At 35.3% G+C, this 19,172-nt stretch overlaps 1 protein-coding gene across 35 annotated transcripts in view; it reads right to left on the reverse strand.

The window, feature by feature from the left end:
- Nucleotides 1-19,172, reverse strand: part of nf1a (neurofibromin 1a) — a 123,019-nt gene that overhangs the window by 24,234 nt on the left and 79,613 nt on the right. For all 35 annotated transcript variants that reach the window (XR_015509622.1, XR_015509621.1, XR_015509620.1 and 32 more), the window contains 10 exons: nt 18,762-19,102; nt 16,793-16,995; nt 14,404-14,597; nt 14,084-14,224; nt 8,181-8,460; nt 5,499-5,713; nt 3,516-3,577; nt 3,280-3,421; nt 2,266-2,367; nt 1,062-1,202 (listed from right to left, as the gene is read on the reverse strand). Coding sequence is in view for 27 of the 35 variants with exons in the window: in XM_087284332.1 (XP_087140458.1) it covers nt 1,062-1,202; nt 2,266-2,367; nt 3,280-3,421; nt 3,516-3,577; nt 5,499-5,713; nt 8,181-8,460; nt 14,084-14,224; nt 14,404-14,597; nt 16,793-16,995; nt 18,762-19,102 (1,821 nt within the window). In the remaining 8 variants the exon portion in view is untranslated. The remainder of the gene's footprint in view (nt 1-1,061; nt 1,203-2,265; nt 2,368-3,279; nt 3,422-3,515; nt 3,578-5,498; nt 5,714-8,180; nt 8,461-14,083; nt 14,225-14,403; nt 14,598-16,792; nt 16,996-18,761; nt 19,103-19,172) is intronic.

A 19,172-nucleotide genomic window follows, 5' to 3' on the forward strand; every position in this document is an offset into this window, starting at 1 on the left:
CTCATTTAGAGATATCACACCTCTTCCAACCGGGCCAGGGCCGGCCAAGTGAACTGTGCTTGAGCCCGATTCAGTGCACTCACACTTCTCAAACGATCCGGGAAACGGGCCTGGGCACGGTACGGATGGCAAAGTGTGAGTAGGCCCTAAAGGTATAACCCACCAAAAAAAAGTACATTCTGTCACCATTTACCATCTCTCCATTAGTTTCGAACCTGAGTTTTGTTCTATTTTGATCACACAGAAAGATATACTAAAAGAATTTTGGGAAGAAACAGCCATTGACTTCCATAGATTTTTTTTGCTTCTACTAGGGCTGTAAATAGCAGTTTTTTCTCAACATTTTTTAAAATATCTTGTTTTGAATATATAGTTGACATAGCATCAAAAATTATAGCTATCCAACTCAGTCATGATCCTAGAATCTGGATATTAGGATACACTGAACTACTAGATGCATCTCATCATTAAAAAATACTTCATACTTTTGGCTGGAAAAAAATGTATATTGATTAACAGAATATCATCTCACTCAGCATCCACAAACCATATGATCAACAACATTACCTACTGCTCCCCTGAGAAAATTTTGTTCAATGTCAGAAAATCACCAAACACTTAAAAAATAAACAAATAAATAAATAAATAAATAATTCAGGCCTATTTTCTGAAGTATCTACCATCCATTTCTTAGTTGCATGTTTTTTCTCCCTCTCACATTGAACTTTTGTTGGCTTTTGTAACAAAAAAAAGTAACAAAAAAAAGTACAACCGAAAACAGAAGAAATTCATAAACGTTCAGAACTATCCTTTAAAGTGAAGAAAGATGACTGTTAAAACAATGATAGGAGATACCTTGTAAAATGTGTGGTCAGTAAAAGTGCACATTGAAAGGTATTCATACTTTGCTATTTCGTACTCAACACAACTTTTACTTTTCATAAGGCACAAAGATGAGTTAGATCTTTCAGATTGTAATGCATCTTGGCTGACCATTTCAGATAACCTAAACACGATTAATAATAGCTAGAAGCAGGCCTTAAATGATTTCAGTCGCCCACCTTATCATTAAACACTCGGAGGCTGTCCAGTGTGTGCAGGTTCTGCTCCAGTAAGGCAGTGCCGGCGGAGTACAGATTCACTTCATCCAACTGAAGCACGGCCACGGCCACCCAGAACAGAGCTTTATGCATAGGAGAATCCTAAAGGGTCAGACAAACACACATATGGGCCTTGTAATTTCACTACAAATATCTGTTTTAGGCCTTGTTTTCTGATAATTGTGACTAGTAATAAAATTATTTTTTTTAAATTAATTAGTAACTAAAGCAAGAAAAATAGATACAATTAAACATCGATAAATAAACTTTATACATTTGTAAGAACTTAATTTAAATGTAATCTCCTTTGATTTAATTAAATGAGTTACAAACAGAAAACCATTTTAGCTGTGAATTTCAGAAGATCTGTCATTATTTTCTCCCTCTATTTGGTTTCATGCTTAAAGTATTAAAAAAGCACTTAAATTACAAAGAATTTTTAAATTAATTAATCATTAAAGCCCCCTTTTGGATATAATTAAGAAATTCTGCATTTTTCATTAGAAATTATAAGAGTCCAAACAGGAGTTTCAGTGCCTCTGTTTTCAGAATATTTTATCAATAAGGATCATAAATTGAGTGTTTCTTGCATGTGTCATAAACATTAGTAGATTATCAACTGTGTAATTTATAGATAGACAGAAAGATAGACAGACAGACAGATGGATAGATGGATACATGGATAGATGGATGGATGGATAGATGGAGCAGAATTTTATTTTAATTAGGATTAAATCATTTTGGATATAATTAAGAAATTCTGCATTTTTTTCATTATAAATTCCAAACTAAAATAATCCATACAGCAGTTTTAGTTCCAGAAATATTTGATCAACACATCGATGAATTTGCTCTTCAGTGTTTGGACTCTCAGTAATGAGATAACCAAATAACCATTTATGTGAAGCTGCTTTGACACAATCTACATTGTAAAAGCGCTATACAAATAAAGCTGAATTGAATTGAAAACAAGGATCACAAATTGAGCATTTCTTACATGTGTCATAAACATTAGTAGATTACCACGCGTGTAATTTCTGCACCACCAAACTGAATTACAAAACCATTTCCCTAAACACTCAAACATGCACAGAGCGAGAGAAGTAAATGGAAACAATGCTGCAGAGGTAATAACGGCTGATGTTTTGATAATTGAATGGTGCACCTGATCGAGGAGAGGCTGTAGTTTGGTGAGAGCGATGACTGTGGCTTCGATGAGAACCTGGCTGTTGTAATTATCTGGGCCCTTTAAGCAGCTCTCCAGCCCCTGTGCAGGAACAGCATTAATCAGACGGTGCGGCGGAGCGAGACAGAGCCAGCAAACAGACAGAGAGAATGACACTACAGCAGTTAGACTAGCACACTGCATTCTGCACACAGTCACTATCTACAGGCAGCATATAGCCATACTTCTACAATGAGGATATAGGACAATTGTTTCTCAGTTAATATGGACAACATACAGGGATCAGCATAAATGAGTACAGCCCATTTTGAAAATTAATATTTGTATCTATTTCTTAGTGCATTTAGACAATCAATTTTGGTGCATTTAAAGAAAACAGTTTTATTATATCCATTAAAATAAAAGTTTAGTTATCTAACATCTTTAGGAATAATAATATAATATATTAAAATGAGTTATTGCAAAAAAAAAAAAAAAAAAAAAGACAAACTACTAAATCTCAACTAAATTTGACCCTTTTTTTTTTTTTACATTTTCTTTTGTTGAACACGTAATAAGATGTTTTGAAAAATGTTGAAAATCTAACTATTTACTTTCATAGTATTTGTTTTTCTTACTATGGAAGTCACTGCTTACATACTTTCAGCTTTCTTCAAAATATCTTCTTTAGTGTTCAACAAGAGAATGAAACTTATAAAGATTTGCAACAGAGTATGAGTAAATAGTGAATAAATTTTCATTTTTGGATGAACTATCCCTTTAATGCTAAGACTGTAATGCTAATGGCTATGAAAGTCTATTAACTGGAATCTTAAGTTCTGAGTAGTGCAAAGATATGGTATTTAAAAGCATTATCAATGAAGTAAAAGTCAGCAGACCACATTACAACATAAATATCAGTTGAGTCATTTTCCAAAAACGATCAATGCCACCAAACTAGAATCAAATCTAAAATGAGGCAGTCTAAGAGAGAGAATCTGAGACAGAGCTTACCCGATCAATGCTGAGTAGAGGACTGGCTTTACTGAGAATACGAATGATCTGCTTTAGCTGTCCGTGAGTCACTCGTTTACTGATGCAGCCGAACACCACCAGCGCCCGAGGCTGAAGAGAGGGGTTATACTGGAACGCAAACCTATCCAACAGTGGAGATGACAGTTAGTTATTTAAATATGATTGAAATGTGGTTTACAGTTTCACAAAACACTCATAAAATGTTTTCAACTCACTTTTGCGCCAATTCAGTCCACTGATCTAGCCATTTGCATCCAGGAATGTCCCTCATGCAGGCCTGAGTAAAAATAAATACATTAAATAAGTTGTAAATTTAATAAAGTGTACATTAGACTTAAAGAGGATCCTATTATTCCATTTTACAATACGTGTCCTCCAAGTCTGAAGTGTCCAAGAAAAGGCCTGTGTAATTTCAGCTTGAAATATTTAACAAATCAATTGTTATACTATCCTGTGCATGACTGTTTTAGGTAAAATATGTCTTTAAATGGGCGACGAAGTGGTGCAGTAGGTAGTGCTGTCGTCTCATAGCAAGAAGGTCGCTGGTTCGAGCCTCGGCTGGGTCAGTTGGCGTTTCTGTGTGGAGTTTGCATGTTCTCCCCGTGATCGCATGGGTTTCCCCGGGTGCTCTGGTTTCCCCCACAGTCCAAAGACATGTGGTACAGGTGAATTAGGTAGGATAAATTGTCCGTAGTGTGAGAGTGTGAATGAGTGTGTGTGAATGTTTCCCAGACATGGGTTGCGGCTGGAAGGGTATCCGCTGCTTAGAAATGTGCTGGATAAGTTGGCGGTTCATTCCGCTGTGGCAACCCCGGATTAATAAAGGGACCAAGCCGAAAAAAAAATGAATGTCTTTAAATGCAAATGTGCTGCTGCACCCCGCCCCCTATCCAGATCAGGGTGGAGTCTTGATCTTTTTTCTATAGTGCTTTAAAATAACATAGATTGTTTACAGCTTGTGCCTCAGACAAAACAAACTGCAAAACAAACTGAATGTTTATGTATTATGAAAATATGTAACAAACTAAATATGTAAACAGCTTCAGCTATTTAGACTCTGATATATGGTTTTATATATATTCTATATTTATTTTATATAGTTACTTAAGTTTAACGTCACAAAGATTGTTGTGCAAGTATTAAATTAAGTTCACTTTTTCATAGCTATCAAGTAAACTCAAAAGTCCACAAAACATATATTGGAATTATTGAAATATTACAAGTGTCTAAATCCCAATGTTTTGCAATAAATGGGTGATTTAAACAGGGCTGCATGATTTTGGCTAAAATGAGAATCACATGTTTTTTTTTAGCTTAAAATCAAGATCACGATTTTCTCACAATTTTGTAGATGTAAAATAAAGGTTAATCTGAGAAGGATAATATTATTGCTATTTCTCAAACATATGGTTAAACACTAAAGTAAAGTAAAATGTTCATTTAAGTAGACATCTTTGGGGATACGCGCACGCCCACTTGATAGTAAACAAACAGTGCTTCAGCTCATGTGTGATTTCACAGCCGCGAATATGTCATTACATTAAGACAGAAATTACATTTTTGGGTGAATTATACCTTAAAAATACAGTATGTGTCACTTAACACCATTTGGAAGAGCCCATGTTGCTGAGCAATGTATATAAAACAATGTGAAGACTTGTGCGACTGCCTTTACGCTTCTCTCCTGACCTCGAAAATTTAATAGGCTGAATCGTAGAAAAGTAAAATTAAGATCGTGTGTAGGGTCGAGTCCCCAATCTTTTTTTCGATTAATTGTGCAGTCCTAGATTTGATACAAAAGTATCTTTGTGCGCCTGTCCTTAGCACACCCTCTGAAAATCTTCCAGCACATCAGGTAACGTAGTTAGATGTCAATGCTCATCTTTGAAACAGTTTTTTTTTTTATCCAAAAATCTGTTATAATTTTAGTATGGATGCTGAAATATGACTAAGCAATTAGGAAAGCAATAAAACAACAAGAGGTCAATCTACCCTGTTTGAAATATTTGGTCCCACTTTATATTAAGTCTTGCTTACATGTTACTTACTGGACTTACTTGTTAACTAGATGTGTAAGTAGTATGTAACTACAGTGTACATACACACAGGTAGATAGTATTTACTTGTGTAATACTGGTGTAACCACACACATGTAACAACGCAATGAATAGTATGTGTTGTAAACATTGTAAACAAACCTCCATGATCTCCAAAAGAGCCTCCGTGACTGTTTCCAGGGAAGACAGAGCAAATGTCTCTCTCTCATAAGAGCCTGGAGAGAATGAGCGGTCTCTGTAGCTGGAACGGAAAGCGATGACCGCCGCAGATTTGACCTTACTGATGCCGAACAGCAGGTAGAACTTGGGCAGGGAGAACTCAGTCAGACTCAGGCGCAGCACCTGTTTAGTCTCCTCTACAGAAGCAAAACAGCAAAAATCAGAGAGATCATGTCATGCTAAAACACTCGGATGTCAAGCAAATGATAAATCAGCATTGCATAATATAAGAGTGGCAGTTCTGTGTAAGATATAGAAGCAGACAAAAAAAGTGTAATCCAGATTTGAATAGTGTTTTGCTTAACTTGGTTTTGGTATTAAACATTTTAGAATGACTTACAGAAGACACTCTCAAAAAGAGTCATTTAATGTTTATATGCCAAAAATCTTGCCAGGCATATCTATCACAAGATCATGGTGCAGTCCCAAAATATATTTTTAAATCTTAAAAAATAAAAGTCTTTATTGCAGATTTGAATAATGAAATTACTTTGGAAAGCTCATTTATTCATTCATTCATTTTTTTGTCGGCTTAGTCCCTTTATTAATCCGGGGTTGCCACTGCGGAATGAACCGCCAATTTATCCAGCATGTTTTTACACCGCGGATGCCCTTCCAGCCGCAACCCCAGCTCTGTGAAAACTTTGGAAAGCTTTTTAATATTAATAATTAATAATTACTTTCGAGAGGATCACTTGCTTGTCCACGGCTGATCTGACATTAGCGAACACGATTCACGAATCAGATGATTCCTAGCTCACTATAAATAACCAGAGTTTCTTATCTCAGTGTCTTCGTCTTGAAGAATGCCCCCTCCCACCCCTACTCCCCCTCCTTTCTAGATTGGGTGACATGGCGGCCCAGCAATTAGCACTGTTGCCTCACAGCAAGAATGTCACAGGTCAAAGTCCCTACTGAACCAGTTGACATTTGTGTCTACATGTTCTCCATGTGCTGGCGTGGGTTACCCTCGGCTTCCTCCCACATCCAAATACAAATTAGCCATTCCTATATCTGTCGTTAGCCAGAAATAAGTCAGGGGAGTTCATAGAGATCTACCTGAGCTCAAACTCATCACTCGCCCTGCTACCGTGAGGGAGCCCAGGGCTTGAGGATCTTATAAGCTCAGGGCTCTCTCCCTGGACAGCATGCCAAACAAGCTCTGATATCAATCCTCAGCTAAGTGTGAACTCTTGAAATACTGTTATTTAGTTGATGTGGTTGTTTTTGTGGTTTTTTTTATTCTGTTTTGTTCTCTTTAATTAGGTGGAAGTGGAACAAATTGTAGTTTAAAAAGTACCTTATGTATACTATAGAGATTGAATATACGTACATAGATATGTATATTATATGTTACCTACTGTTTTTAATGTATTTATGATTCATAGAGTTTTCAATTAATTAATATATGAAAAAATATTCATAAAATACTATGCAAATATTTTATACTTTTATGCCAAGGCCATGTTATTGCGTTTGACATAAGTTCTCATAAAGCATATGCTAAAAAAACATGGACTGTGATCATTCCTTACATGCTTGTTAAACTTGTTTTATGGATCTACCATTATTATAAAAGCAATGTTATGAATAGACTTGACTTGAGGATAGAAGACTTTAGAGGCTTTAATGGATGAATTGCAATAATAAGTGAACTATGTGATTCAGCCATATCAACCTGCAGCCCAAGACTGGTTACTCACTGAAGCCAAGCAGGGCTGAGCCTGGTCAGTACCTGGATGGGAGACTACATGGGAAGACCAGGTTGCTGTCGGAAGTGGTGTTAGTGAGGCCAGCAGGGGGCGATAAACCTGTGTAAGTCTTAATGCCCCAGTACAGTGAAGGGGACACTATACTGTCAGTGAGCTCCACCTTCGGATGAGACGTTAAACAGAGGTCCTGACTCTATGGTCATTAAAAATCCATAGCACTTCTCATAAAGAGTAGGGGTGTAACTCCAGTGTCTTGGTCAAATTCTCCCCATCATGGCCTCCCAAATCATCTCCATCTATCACTTAGATAGAATTGCCTCAATCACTGTCTCTTTAACTCCATTAATAGCTGGTGTGTGGCGAGCGCACTGGCGCTGATGTCCTGTGGCTGCCATCCAAGTGGATGCTGCACACTGGCGATGGTGAGGAGAGGCTGCCTGCCATCATGATCGTGAAGCGCTTAGGGTGTATGGCTATACACGTTACATGCTCTATATAAATACACATTACAATATTATGCTGATGTTTTAATCAAAAGTATAAACTCTCGATCGCTGTAAAAGACTTACCATTTACCAAGTGATGCAATCAGAATCAAATTGAATCACAATGAACACAATCACATTCAAGTGGTTATAAACATGTATGAAGTTCTTTCTTCAATATAATACAAAGAAAGATATCCTGAAGAATGTTGGAAACCAGCAGTCATTGACATTGATTGTAAGAACAAAATAAAAAAAAATCTTCAAAATACCTTATTTTTGTTTAACAGAAGAAAAACTATTATATTTCATCTTTGAGTGAACTAACCCTTTAACTATTCCAAATATGAGACCGTTTTAATTTTGATCTATTTCTTTAAATAATGCTTTTTTTTGTGGCTCCTTACCACTGAAGTTGAGTTGTGAGCATGTGCAGAGCGAGTGAATGATGTTGATGACCAGGCCGTGTGTTGATGCACGCAGCGAGAGAGGGCCCGTGGCCACCAGCAGGGTGACGACGTGGAACAGGTATGGCAGATGAGCGGCCACGTCCAGAGAGTTGTTGAAGGACAGCATGAGCATGTACCGGGCCAGGATGGCGATGTCGTCCCACATGAGGTGCTGCTCAAGGGTCGGAGTGGGAGACAGACACGTCTTGTCGATGATCTTACACATTCGGCCAATCACCTGAGACACAAATTTAGCAAAGCAAGTACTGTTACATTAAACACTCTGACTTTACTTGACATTTTAGCTTCAATGAGACGAATATGCAGTTAAAAGGCATCAACCACCACTTTTTCATCATCAACTCATCCTCAAGTGGATCCAAACCTTTTAGGGACTTTTCTTTGATGAACACACACACACACACACACACACACACACACACACACACACACAAAGTAATAGGGTACTGGTAGTCAGTTGCAGGTAAACAAATACCATTAAAGTCAGGCACTGTGACAGGAACACAGGTACTTTAAACACAACAGTTTTTTGTACACAGTTTTGTGGTTTGTCCACACAAAAACAGAAGCATTTTCTTCTTTCTGACTGGACAACACTACTGGGTTCACATCATATGCAAAAGATGCAAATGAGACAGATTCCACATGATCACGGCAAACGCATTGCATATTTTGCATTGTTTGCATCCCCACAATCTGTCTCTGTTCACACATATGCATTGACATGTATGCAATTTAATTGCTAAAATACATGGTTATAAAAGTGTCATTATTGCCATCTGTTGATGCAGCATGTCCTAAACATGCATCACAGTGCATTTTTGTGTTTTCATGTTGACAGATAAAAAAAAAAATTTTTTTAAATTAAAAACAGAAACAGGAAAAGCGGTTTATAAAAATACCCATATACATGCAGACATGGCCCAAATAACAACCAGTTTTCTTCACGACACCTTTTTGTTGTTGTTTTACTTAATAGAATAAAGAAACCCAAACACATTTGGAACAAGTTAAGGGTGAGTAAATGATGACAGAATTTTCATTTTTGGATGAACTATCCCTTTAAGAGCGACAGACGCTCCAGAAGTAAAAACTCCATTCTTTTTTTCTGTAAGGACAATTACTGGTGTGCTTTATAGTAAGACCTGTTGTGAGTCTAAGAGTGTTAACTGGCATTAAGAAATATTTAATAGCGATATTTGTGCAGGAAATCTACATTTCAGGAAATCTGCATTTCAGTTTCACAGAGTTGCAGTGAGAAAAGCACGCCAAAATGGATCTTTAGCTATATAGAATCAAAATACCTAAACAGGTGTTTATATGCATATTTTGCCAATATATAGTTTCTATGTATAAACAAATAAGAACTTTAAATAAATTAGACATTTTTCATAGGGCTGGGCCGGTATCATATAAACAATATCATATCGAATCACATTAATAATCGATAACAATGATAAGCTCTGGACACTCAATATTGATACTAAGAGATAATCACATAGCAGAAATATGAAACAACAGGAATCTGTAATTGTGTTATTACTAAAGATTCACTGGATATTTGGTCGCCGAAGATTATTGGCCAAAATTAGATCATGCTGCATCACCCAGTATTGTTTAGCATGCTCATTTCACTTTCCCGCCAGCAGTATCTGCCTTCAGTCATGCTTGGGATACTCTTTTAAAAGTGGAAGCATTAACAACTAATATGGAGATATATATATATATATATATATATATATATATATATATATATATATATATATATATATATATATATATATATATATATATATATATATATCATTATCATTTAATATAGAAAATAATTATCGAGACCGCATTTTTGCCATATTGCCCAGCACTAATTTATCACAAATGTTCAATTAAATTGTTTAAATTTGATTGTATAATTTTGCAATGCTTTATTATGGGATTGTAGTTCCTTTCCATCAGCAAAGCTGTTCAGTTCACAGTTTTGTTCCATTGTACTTTTCATATTCATACTAAATGTCATGCTCTTATTTTCTTGCTTCAAATCAATTAGTGTAATGCTGAAGTTCATCCTATTGCTCATTGCTTTGACTATGCTTTTTAACATTTTAACAAGCACTATTTATTTTAATCATTAGGAAAAAGCAATATGGGGCAACAAGTTTATTTTGCAAAAAAGTTATCAAAATACTGACAAGGCTCTTTCCAAAACGGCACAATTTACCATTTCAAACAAAACTCAAATGCTTAAGTACACCAATACAAAACAGAATCCAGACAATGTGTCTTTACAGTGACATGCATTATAGCATCATTTGCTCTGTCAGTTAGACTATACTTGGTCCCTCATTTAACCTCAGAGTCCTGCTGCTAGGAGTCTTAGAAAAGCAGACGCAACAACTGGACAAAGCCTGCTCTTGTGTTGCCTGCTGTGACATCAGCAGTGGCTGGCACATGTCAACCAAACAATATTTGACTTTTTAGCAGAGCTGATCATTTAGGAAAAGAGCTAAAACTGCTCAACTAGTTAAAAAACAGCCAGTTAAAGTAACTTCATCCATTAAAAACCATAAAGATCAAAACCGTTAAGTTATCAGAGTCACAAATATGGCTCTCCTTCCAGCCAAGTGTCTGACAATGACGTCCATTGAGCGTAATGACTAACAGTTGCCCATATAATAGGAGCAACTGCCCTGCTGGCTAAACTATTGTCTGTCTGTGCACAAACGTACAAATTGGGCATTTGTGCACAACACTTAGGATAATAGATGTTGGGTAGAAGAGCTAGTCAGCCTGGATAAGATCACAAGAGGAATGATTGAGGAACACAAGAGCCAGAAACACTTTAAGCGGTAAGTCGAAGTCTGTTTAAAACTGTGTAAGTGGACTACAAGTTTATTTAGAATCTTTGTCTTAGCAACAGGCATGGCAATAAAAAAAAAACAGGTTTGATGTATGGTTAATATTGAAATATTAAGTTTAATTGTAAAAGAATTTACTATTTTAATTGTAATACATTTCAACCAAACTATTAGATCAAATTATATTTAAAATGCACATTTAATATAAATTACAAGTGGTTTTAGGGTGATTTTAATCTGCATATTTAGATGCAAAATTAGATAAATATCTAATATTTTAATGTTATATTAAATAGCTGTGGACAAAAATAGATCATCTGGAAATTCTGTGTAACAAATTAATTGTGATATTTATTTTACCAATTTTTAATAGAATTTTGACCAAAAAAGATCAATTGATAAAAAAACCAAAATGTTATATTCACAGTCATTTATATACTAGTTTATATTTATGTTTAGACAACACAATACCATGAATGTTTCAAATTCAGAAGAGATAATAACAGTAACTAATATTTGGTGGAAGCACAAAATTATTTTCATGCATATTTTCTGTTACTACAGTGCAAAGAAAACGAACAGTATGCTTTATGGTTTTGGTTCTGCTGCATTTTCAATGCTCAAGTCTAAATCATTCATTGCAAGTCAGCAATGCAGCAACTTAATATTTCAGTACAATCGAACTGAGATGCTTCTATTACTGTGGTAATGTCAAACACAGCATCAAGTTAAAACATATATTAGAGCTGTACAATATATAGTTTCTGCATCAATATTACAATGTATGCATTCGCAAAAATCACATCGCAGGATCTGCAATGTCAAGTAGGTATTATAGCTGACCAGCAGCCACAGTAAAAAAATTTTAAAAAATAAATAAATAAAAAAACCTATGTACAAACTTCAAGTTTATCATCAGCATGTGTTTATAAGGCCTTTGACTGTGAGCATTTCATGTCGGTTTAAAGCAATCAGACATTCTCTGTATTTATGTATACAGTTAAAATTAAAATTATTAGCCCTCCTCTGAATTTCCTTTTCTTTTTCAAATATTTCCTAAATGATTTTTAATTGAGAAAGGAATTTTCCACAGTATTTTTACTACTTTTGTCCAGTTTTAAAGTATAAAAGCAGCTTTTAAATTTTTTCAAAACCATTTTAAAGGGCCATGAAACCCCCTCGTTTCAGCAGGGTGTTTTCACACCTCTTCTTTGGAAAAAGTCAGAAAAGTGGGGGTGTCCAGCTCTGTTTAGGGGGGAGTGTCGGAGAAACTAAAGTGGGAGGGTGTGGGAGTGTCTATTTGGGCACGCGCGAGTTTGTCAAAATACACAGGAGAAAGCGATGGTGTTTAACCTACATGGACATCTGTAGTCGAATTATTTGCCAAATTATTAAATGTTGGACTTTAACTGCAGTTTGGCTCTTTCATTCAGGGAATTCATTCATGCCCCTCGCGACAAATGAGATATTTGATTCGAAGGTCTGCTCTATGAGTTTATTTTTCATGCAATGTTTGATACCGCACGGCGAATGACAGAAAAAAAAACTCAGCATTTCCCGGAAACTTAGATGCACACGGCAGGTAGCGTCCGAAAGCCGCGTGTGTTATTCCGGTCACAAAATGCGGTGCTAACATGTTTGCACTCAATGCAATAGTTAACTTATTTGATACGAACAAACTGAATATACAAAGAGCACTGGTCGCTCACTTACCAAATCTGTGGAGACAGGACAATCACCAGCAACTAGAGCCGCGTCTTTATGAAGAGAAGACTACATCCGGAATCCGGATTTTAGCGTTTGCAGATGAGAACAGCTCTCAGGTAAACAATAATCCTCCTTAGACACGTAAATTATTGTTGTTGAGCGTCGCGTACACTGTAATCCACACGTGATCCAGATAAGCTCTCACAGAGAGAAAATGAAAACGAAACTTAATGGCAGCAAACTGTAAAAGCAACACTTCACGCTTGTTTTGCCAACACAACGTGGCGTCTCTGTGGTGTAAAGACGGTGACACTAATGAATATTAATGAAGTTGCACAATAGAGCGCGCTGATTGGTTTGAACCAACCCTTACTCATGCATTAATGCATCACACTGTAAGACGTAATAAGGCACACTCTGGCACAGACGCCCAGTCTGCACGCTGGAATACAACGCTATTATGTCATGACCGTGACGCAGCTTCAAAAATTCGTTTCAAACAGGAAGTACGAATTTGCTTGAAATAACGCAAAAACAACCAATTTACACTTTTTAGTGAAATATAGGTGTCCTAATAGTGTTTTTAGCAGTGTGGGACACATATATGACTGTCAACAGCTCAAAAAATGTGTTTTGGTGTTTCGTGACCCTTTAAGGTCAAAATGTTATATTCACATTCACTTATATACTAGTTTATATTCATGTTTAGACAACACAATACCATGAATGTTTCAAATTCAGAAGACATAATAACAGTAAATAATATTGTGGAAGCACAAAATTATTTTCATAGCATATTTTCTGTTACTATAATGCAAAGAAAACTAACAGTTTGCTTTATGGCTTTGGTTCAGCTGCATTTTCAATGCTCTAGTCTAAATCATTCATTGCAAGTCAGCATAATATTGCAAGTCAATATTATTGCATTAGAGCACAATATTGCAAGTCAATATTATGTCAAACTGATTACTAGCAGAAAACTATGAAATACGGTTTATTTTATTTGTATTTTTGCTCTACTTCATTTATCAATGCTTGTGATTGGTTTATTTTATACAGGTGCAGATGCACTTTCCTACAAAAATCATCCTAAACAATGTAAAATAATAAATTATTTCTAAATAGAGCTAGTCATTTCATCTGGTTAAAGTATCCTCAATATTGCAGAAAAATAAAAGATCCCAATCTCAGTTTTTTCCCAATATCGCGCAACTTTATCTGCAAAATCACTATTTAAAGGTTTTTTTGAACATAATAGAGTGACTAAAGAGCTCATACCTTGCTGGAGACCAGTTTGACATTTCCTGACGCCAAAGCTACAGCAGTGTCAGCCATCACTTCAGCTTTGATGGATCCTAAACCGCCAGTAGCGCTGGTCTTTATAAAGCTGTCCAACACCACATCAAGCAGGTCTGTGATCTAGGAACACAAAATGGTGCACTCTTTAACTGCTGACTAAAGAGATTCTGAAGAATTACTGTGGAAAAATAGAGGGGTGGTGAAGGCATCAATCATTGCAATGTCGGTTTCAAACTTTGGAACAAGCTCTTAAAATTAGATTCATTTAATGAAGTTGGTGAAAACTTTAAAGGGCCTACCTGACCCAAGCTGCCCCATATCTTGGCCTGTATGGAGGGGTACATCTGCTTCTCGTTGATGGTCATAGTAATAAGCTTGTCCAGGATGGCCGTGACACGCTGCCGTTTGGCGTCATCATTGTGTTTGCAAAAGCGCACCAAATTACGGAGCCAAGGAGTCATATATTCTAGACACAGATGCTTCAGCTCTATACCTAAAAAGAGAATATGGAGCATGTTTGTAATGCATGACAAACAGTTGGTTTGAAAATGCCATCATCTTTATCTAAATAAATAATACTATTACACAATTGTACAAAGTCTGAGGTTTGTGTGATATGTTAAGTCTTATATGTTTGCTAGGGCTATATGCATTTGATCAAAAACAAACACAAAACATATGTACAACAGTAAAATATTATTAGAATATCGAATAACTTTTGTATTTTTACATATTTCAAAATGTAATTGGTATAGCTGAATTTTCAGGAGTCCTAACTCCAAAATCTCCTGTTTTTTTTTTTTTTTTTAAAGTATAAAAATGTTGAGTTTCTTGATTTTTTTTTTTTTAACTGTGATACATTTTTTTTAGTCATACATTTCTTGTATTCTTTAAATATAAATAGAAAACAGTAAAAAAAGTATTTAATTGACATTGAAATTGACAACATATTAAAGTCTATAAAATTATATGAAAGTTTTCACTGTCACTTTTAATTAATTGAATGCATCCCTTGATTTAGGGCCTTGCTTTATTTATTTCAGGATTTCTGCATGTTTCACCAAGTCAAATGTAAGATTTTTTAAGGCCTTTATGAATAAAACGTCAGACTTATACAGGGCTAAACTCTAAAGATGCGAATAGAAACACTTTTTCTAATGGAAAATATTTGTAATTGTCACACTGAACAAAAATCTAGTTTAGTTACTTCTAAGCCACATTTTTATATAATGTGTCAAAACCACTAAACTCTAGTTACATGCATACAAGTACAAAAAAAACTAAATGTATCCACAACAGTCTGTCAGGGTAAGTGTTCTCACCAGGTAGCAATAAATGGTAACACTTTAGAATAGCGGTCCATTAGTTAATGTATTTACTAGCAATAACTAAAGTATGAATAATCTTGTAAAGCATTTAATAGTCATAGTTCAACATTAACTAATGTATTATTAAAATACAAAGTTGTGCTTGTTAACATTAGTTAATGCACCTTGATTTACAATGAACTGACATGAACTAAGGTTATTTAACTAAAATAATATTAACATCTAATTTTCCCAGTGATGGGTTGCAGCTGGAAAAGCATCCACAGCATAAAACATATGCTGGATAAGTTGGCGGTTCATCCTGCTGTGGCGACCCCTAATTAATAAAGGGACTAAGCTAAAAAGAAAACGAATGAATAAATGAATAAACATTAAGTAACATTAATAAAGTTAAATAAATACCATATTAAATGTATTACTAATTTATTACTAACGTATTTACTAATAGTTTTTCATGTTAGTAAATGGATTACCCAACATTAACTAATGGACCATTATTTTAAAGTGTTTCCCAATCAAAAAATGTATGTTTTAAGCAAATGTTATTGTAAGGAAGACAATTAGATAGAATTAATGAATAAAACTTATGGTAAATGATTATTGGATTTTTGGCAATTGCTTTACATGACACAAAGGAAAACTTCAGACCTGTTTAAGCTACAACCTACAATATTTTAGTGAATTTAGCTACAACCTACAATATTTCAGTGAATTTAAGACGCAAGGCCTTAGGAATTACTTTTTAATATTGTAAGACATTAAGACTTCTTAAGACCCTGCAGACAACCTGTATTTCGCAAATTCTGCTTCATTTTTTACTAATAAAATATTTCTGGCTCCTTTTCATTTTTTCCTCTGGATCTGGACTCTATTTTTAAGGTTAGTATACATTTTAGTAATTAAGAAGAATGTTATTTAATCAAAATCAGCTATTCATTAAAAACCCAGCAAAATGTAATTATTGGGAACATATTTATATATGTCCGTATTATCACTAAAACTCTTGTTTTGTGACTTTTAAAACTATCAAGGATAACTGCTTAATAGATGCACTGAAATATATTTAAAATTTATTAATATAAAATAAAAGTCTAGCATACTTTTGTAACATACTTCTATCACAATTTTTTATTTTAAGAGTTTAACACACTATTACACATCATTTTGCTTGGGTGTACAGTTTTCATCCAAAAGTTGCCAGTTATTCAGCTAATTCCATAATTATGTCCATTAAGGAAGTCTCTGAAGAGAAGTATGAATTGCTTCTAAATGAAGGAAAAACTATTTTACAGACATCAGACTTTCAAACAACATTACATATGCACAGACTGATGTAGATTTGTTTGTATGCCTCACTCACTTGATTTACTGAATCCTGAGATGCACTCTTCCAGGAACTCCAGAGTGAGGTGGGGTTCATTAGCTGCTAGCGTTTTGCTAATGGACACAATAAAAAGCGTGTTGTTGGCTGGGATGCACAAGCCAGACGTTTCCAGAAGCTGGCCTTCAATCTTCAGGTTGAAGGTGCAGGTTAAGGCACAAAGGAGATTGTAGGCCGCAGACCTGTGAAAAAAGTTCATAGTTAAGTACTAGCCTTTTTTTTTTTTTAAGTTAATTTTAAAGTTATTTTCCTTTTTTTGTAGGAATTAATTTTACAATTTACTTTTACAAGACAGATTTGTGATTTTAACTGCAGGGTGGCAAGTTTAAGAGCCGCTGCAGTTGAACTAAAAGACACAAAGCATCAGTATTAGCATTTCTAATCAGTTCACCAAAACAAAGACAGAAGCCGGCAAATAAAAGGCTCATTGTCAAAACAACAACAGCGGGATGCATCGGACCATTCACCCAAAACTATCAAGTTTTTAGGTTGAAAAACAGCATGAGTGCTGTCTAAAACTCAAGACAGCCTAATGACTCTAACTGCAGACTACGGCTGATTGATTTGTAATCAATAATAATCGAATGGCGTTTTTTTTTTTTTTTTTATTAAACCAGCAATAACGATTTAACTAGCAATTTTCTTAATCACAAGCTCAAACTATAAACTATAAAAAAGCCTCTTTTAAAAACTACATCTATTAACTGATCTGTCTATAAGCATTTATGAGTGATCTACTGACAGATCAGCTCATAAACGCAGCTCTCAAATGCAAAAAGCAGTAAATCGATGAACATTAAAGCCAATCACAGTCATTTCGGTTGAGCAAGTGAACGCTTGCTGGCCAATCAAGAAGAACATGCTCAACAATAGCACTCAAACTTAAGTGGCAAATTGACGCTTTTAAAACTCAAGTACCAAGTTAGTTATTTATACATTCATGTTTTAATGCCATTTCAGCAGCATTGGTTATATATACGGCAACATTTGTAGAAAATATTCAATATATCATTTACAAACATAGCTGTTTCGTAATCATTCATTGTAAAAACAATTACAAGCACACTGATAAAAACTCATATAGGTTGTTCCAATTTAATCAGTGATAAATACTCTAAAATTTCCCCTTTTAAACATTTCCCTTAAAATATTTAGTAAATAAAAGCATTCTCTAATATCATTTAAAAATATACATTCCATTAAAATATGATTTATCATCAAAATATTCTTACATAATTCAATTCAATAGTTTTTTCTTCCCCTTTCAATAATTATGCATGTGTAAGTCTTGAGCGGCCAGTTCTACATCACGTTTGTATTTTCCAAATGATAATTATTACTTTTATTTTAAAATTGTATTTACTTTATACAATTTGTTGTTTATTGACCTTATTCTTTGTGAACGAGCAGGCGCAGCCATTTCAATCTTTTTAGCTTGAGACTTCTGGTCTTACTCGCTTCCATTCATTTTTAGACTTTAAAAACACTTTGTTATGCTGCTTGATGTTGCAAACGGACATTTTCTCATTCGATTATTCTGCTTTGTCTGTATAGTCATGCAGACACTTGTTTGTAGAACAAGTAGTTTGATTGTTTTATACTGTTTACTATTCATTTCTTCCATAGGCAACTGAATCAGAAGTTCTAAAACAGCCGCTAAAACGAGCACATTTCCGGATCGAAGAATAAGGTCACTACATTCATTCCATTCCATTTGCAATTTATCCTTAATGTACCAATTCAGAGCAGGTTTGACACTAATTTTGTTACCGAAGTTGGTACTTTTGACAACCCTAGAATCCGTACCCTGATGCATTAATTTTTTACATTGCTTTCCTTTTGCGCGTCAAGAAACCAGTGTAATCACAGCATTTTCAGATAACGAATTGTTTTAGATTTAAATTTTTTTATGGATGTTATCAGAAATGCAATAATCGTTCAGCCTTACCTCAGACTGGGGTCGGAGCTTCCCAGGTTGAGAAGAGCGATGTTGAGCAGGGTGCCAGGAACATCCTTAGGCCTGATTTTGGTGTGTTGGGGAATGGAGTCTGGTTGGGAAAGTTCCCAGCGCGTGCGGATGTGGATGATGGACTGAACGATGGCTTCACACTCCTGGTGCATGAAAGTGAGTGGGGTGCCCTGGTTAGCGATGGTTAGCGTGAACTGGTTCTCGTCCACCAGGCATATCTCCTCGATCTCTGAAGCGTAGTAGATGTCATTTAGGAACACAGGCTGTCCTAGGACACGCGTTCTTTCGGCCGAGGTCACCTGTACAGCTGTGGATCCCACCTTAATACATGCAACAAAAAAAGAATAGATCTTAATTATCATTGTCACAAGTACAACAAAATAAAAAAGG

This window comes from Danio rerio, chromosome 15 (genome assembly GCF_052040795.2).
Source record: "Danio rerio strain M-AB ecotype USA chromosome 15, GRCz13ab, whole genome shotgun sequence".
Lineage (NCBI taxonomy): Eukaryota > Metazoa > Chordata > Actinopteri > Cypriniformes > Danionidae > Danio > Danio rerio.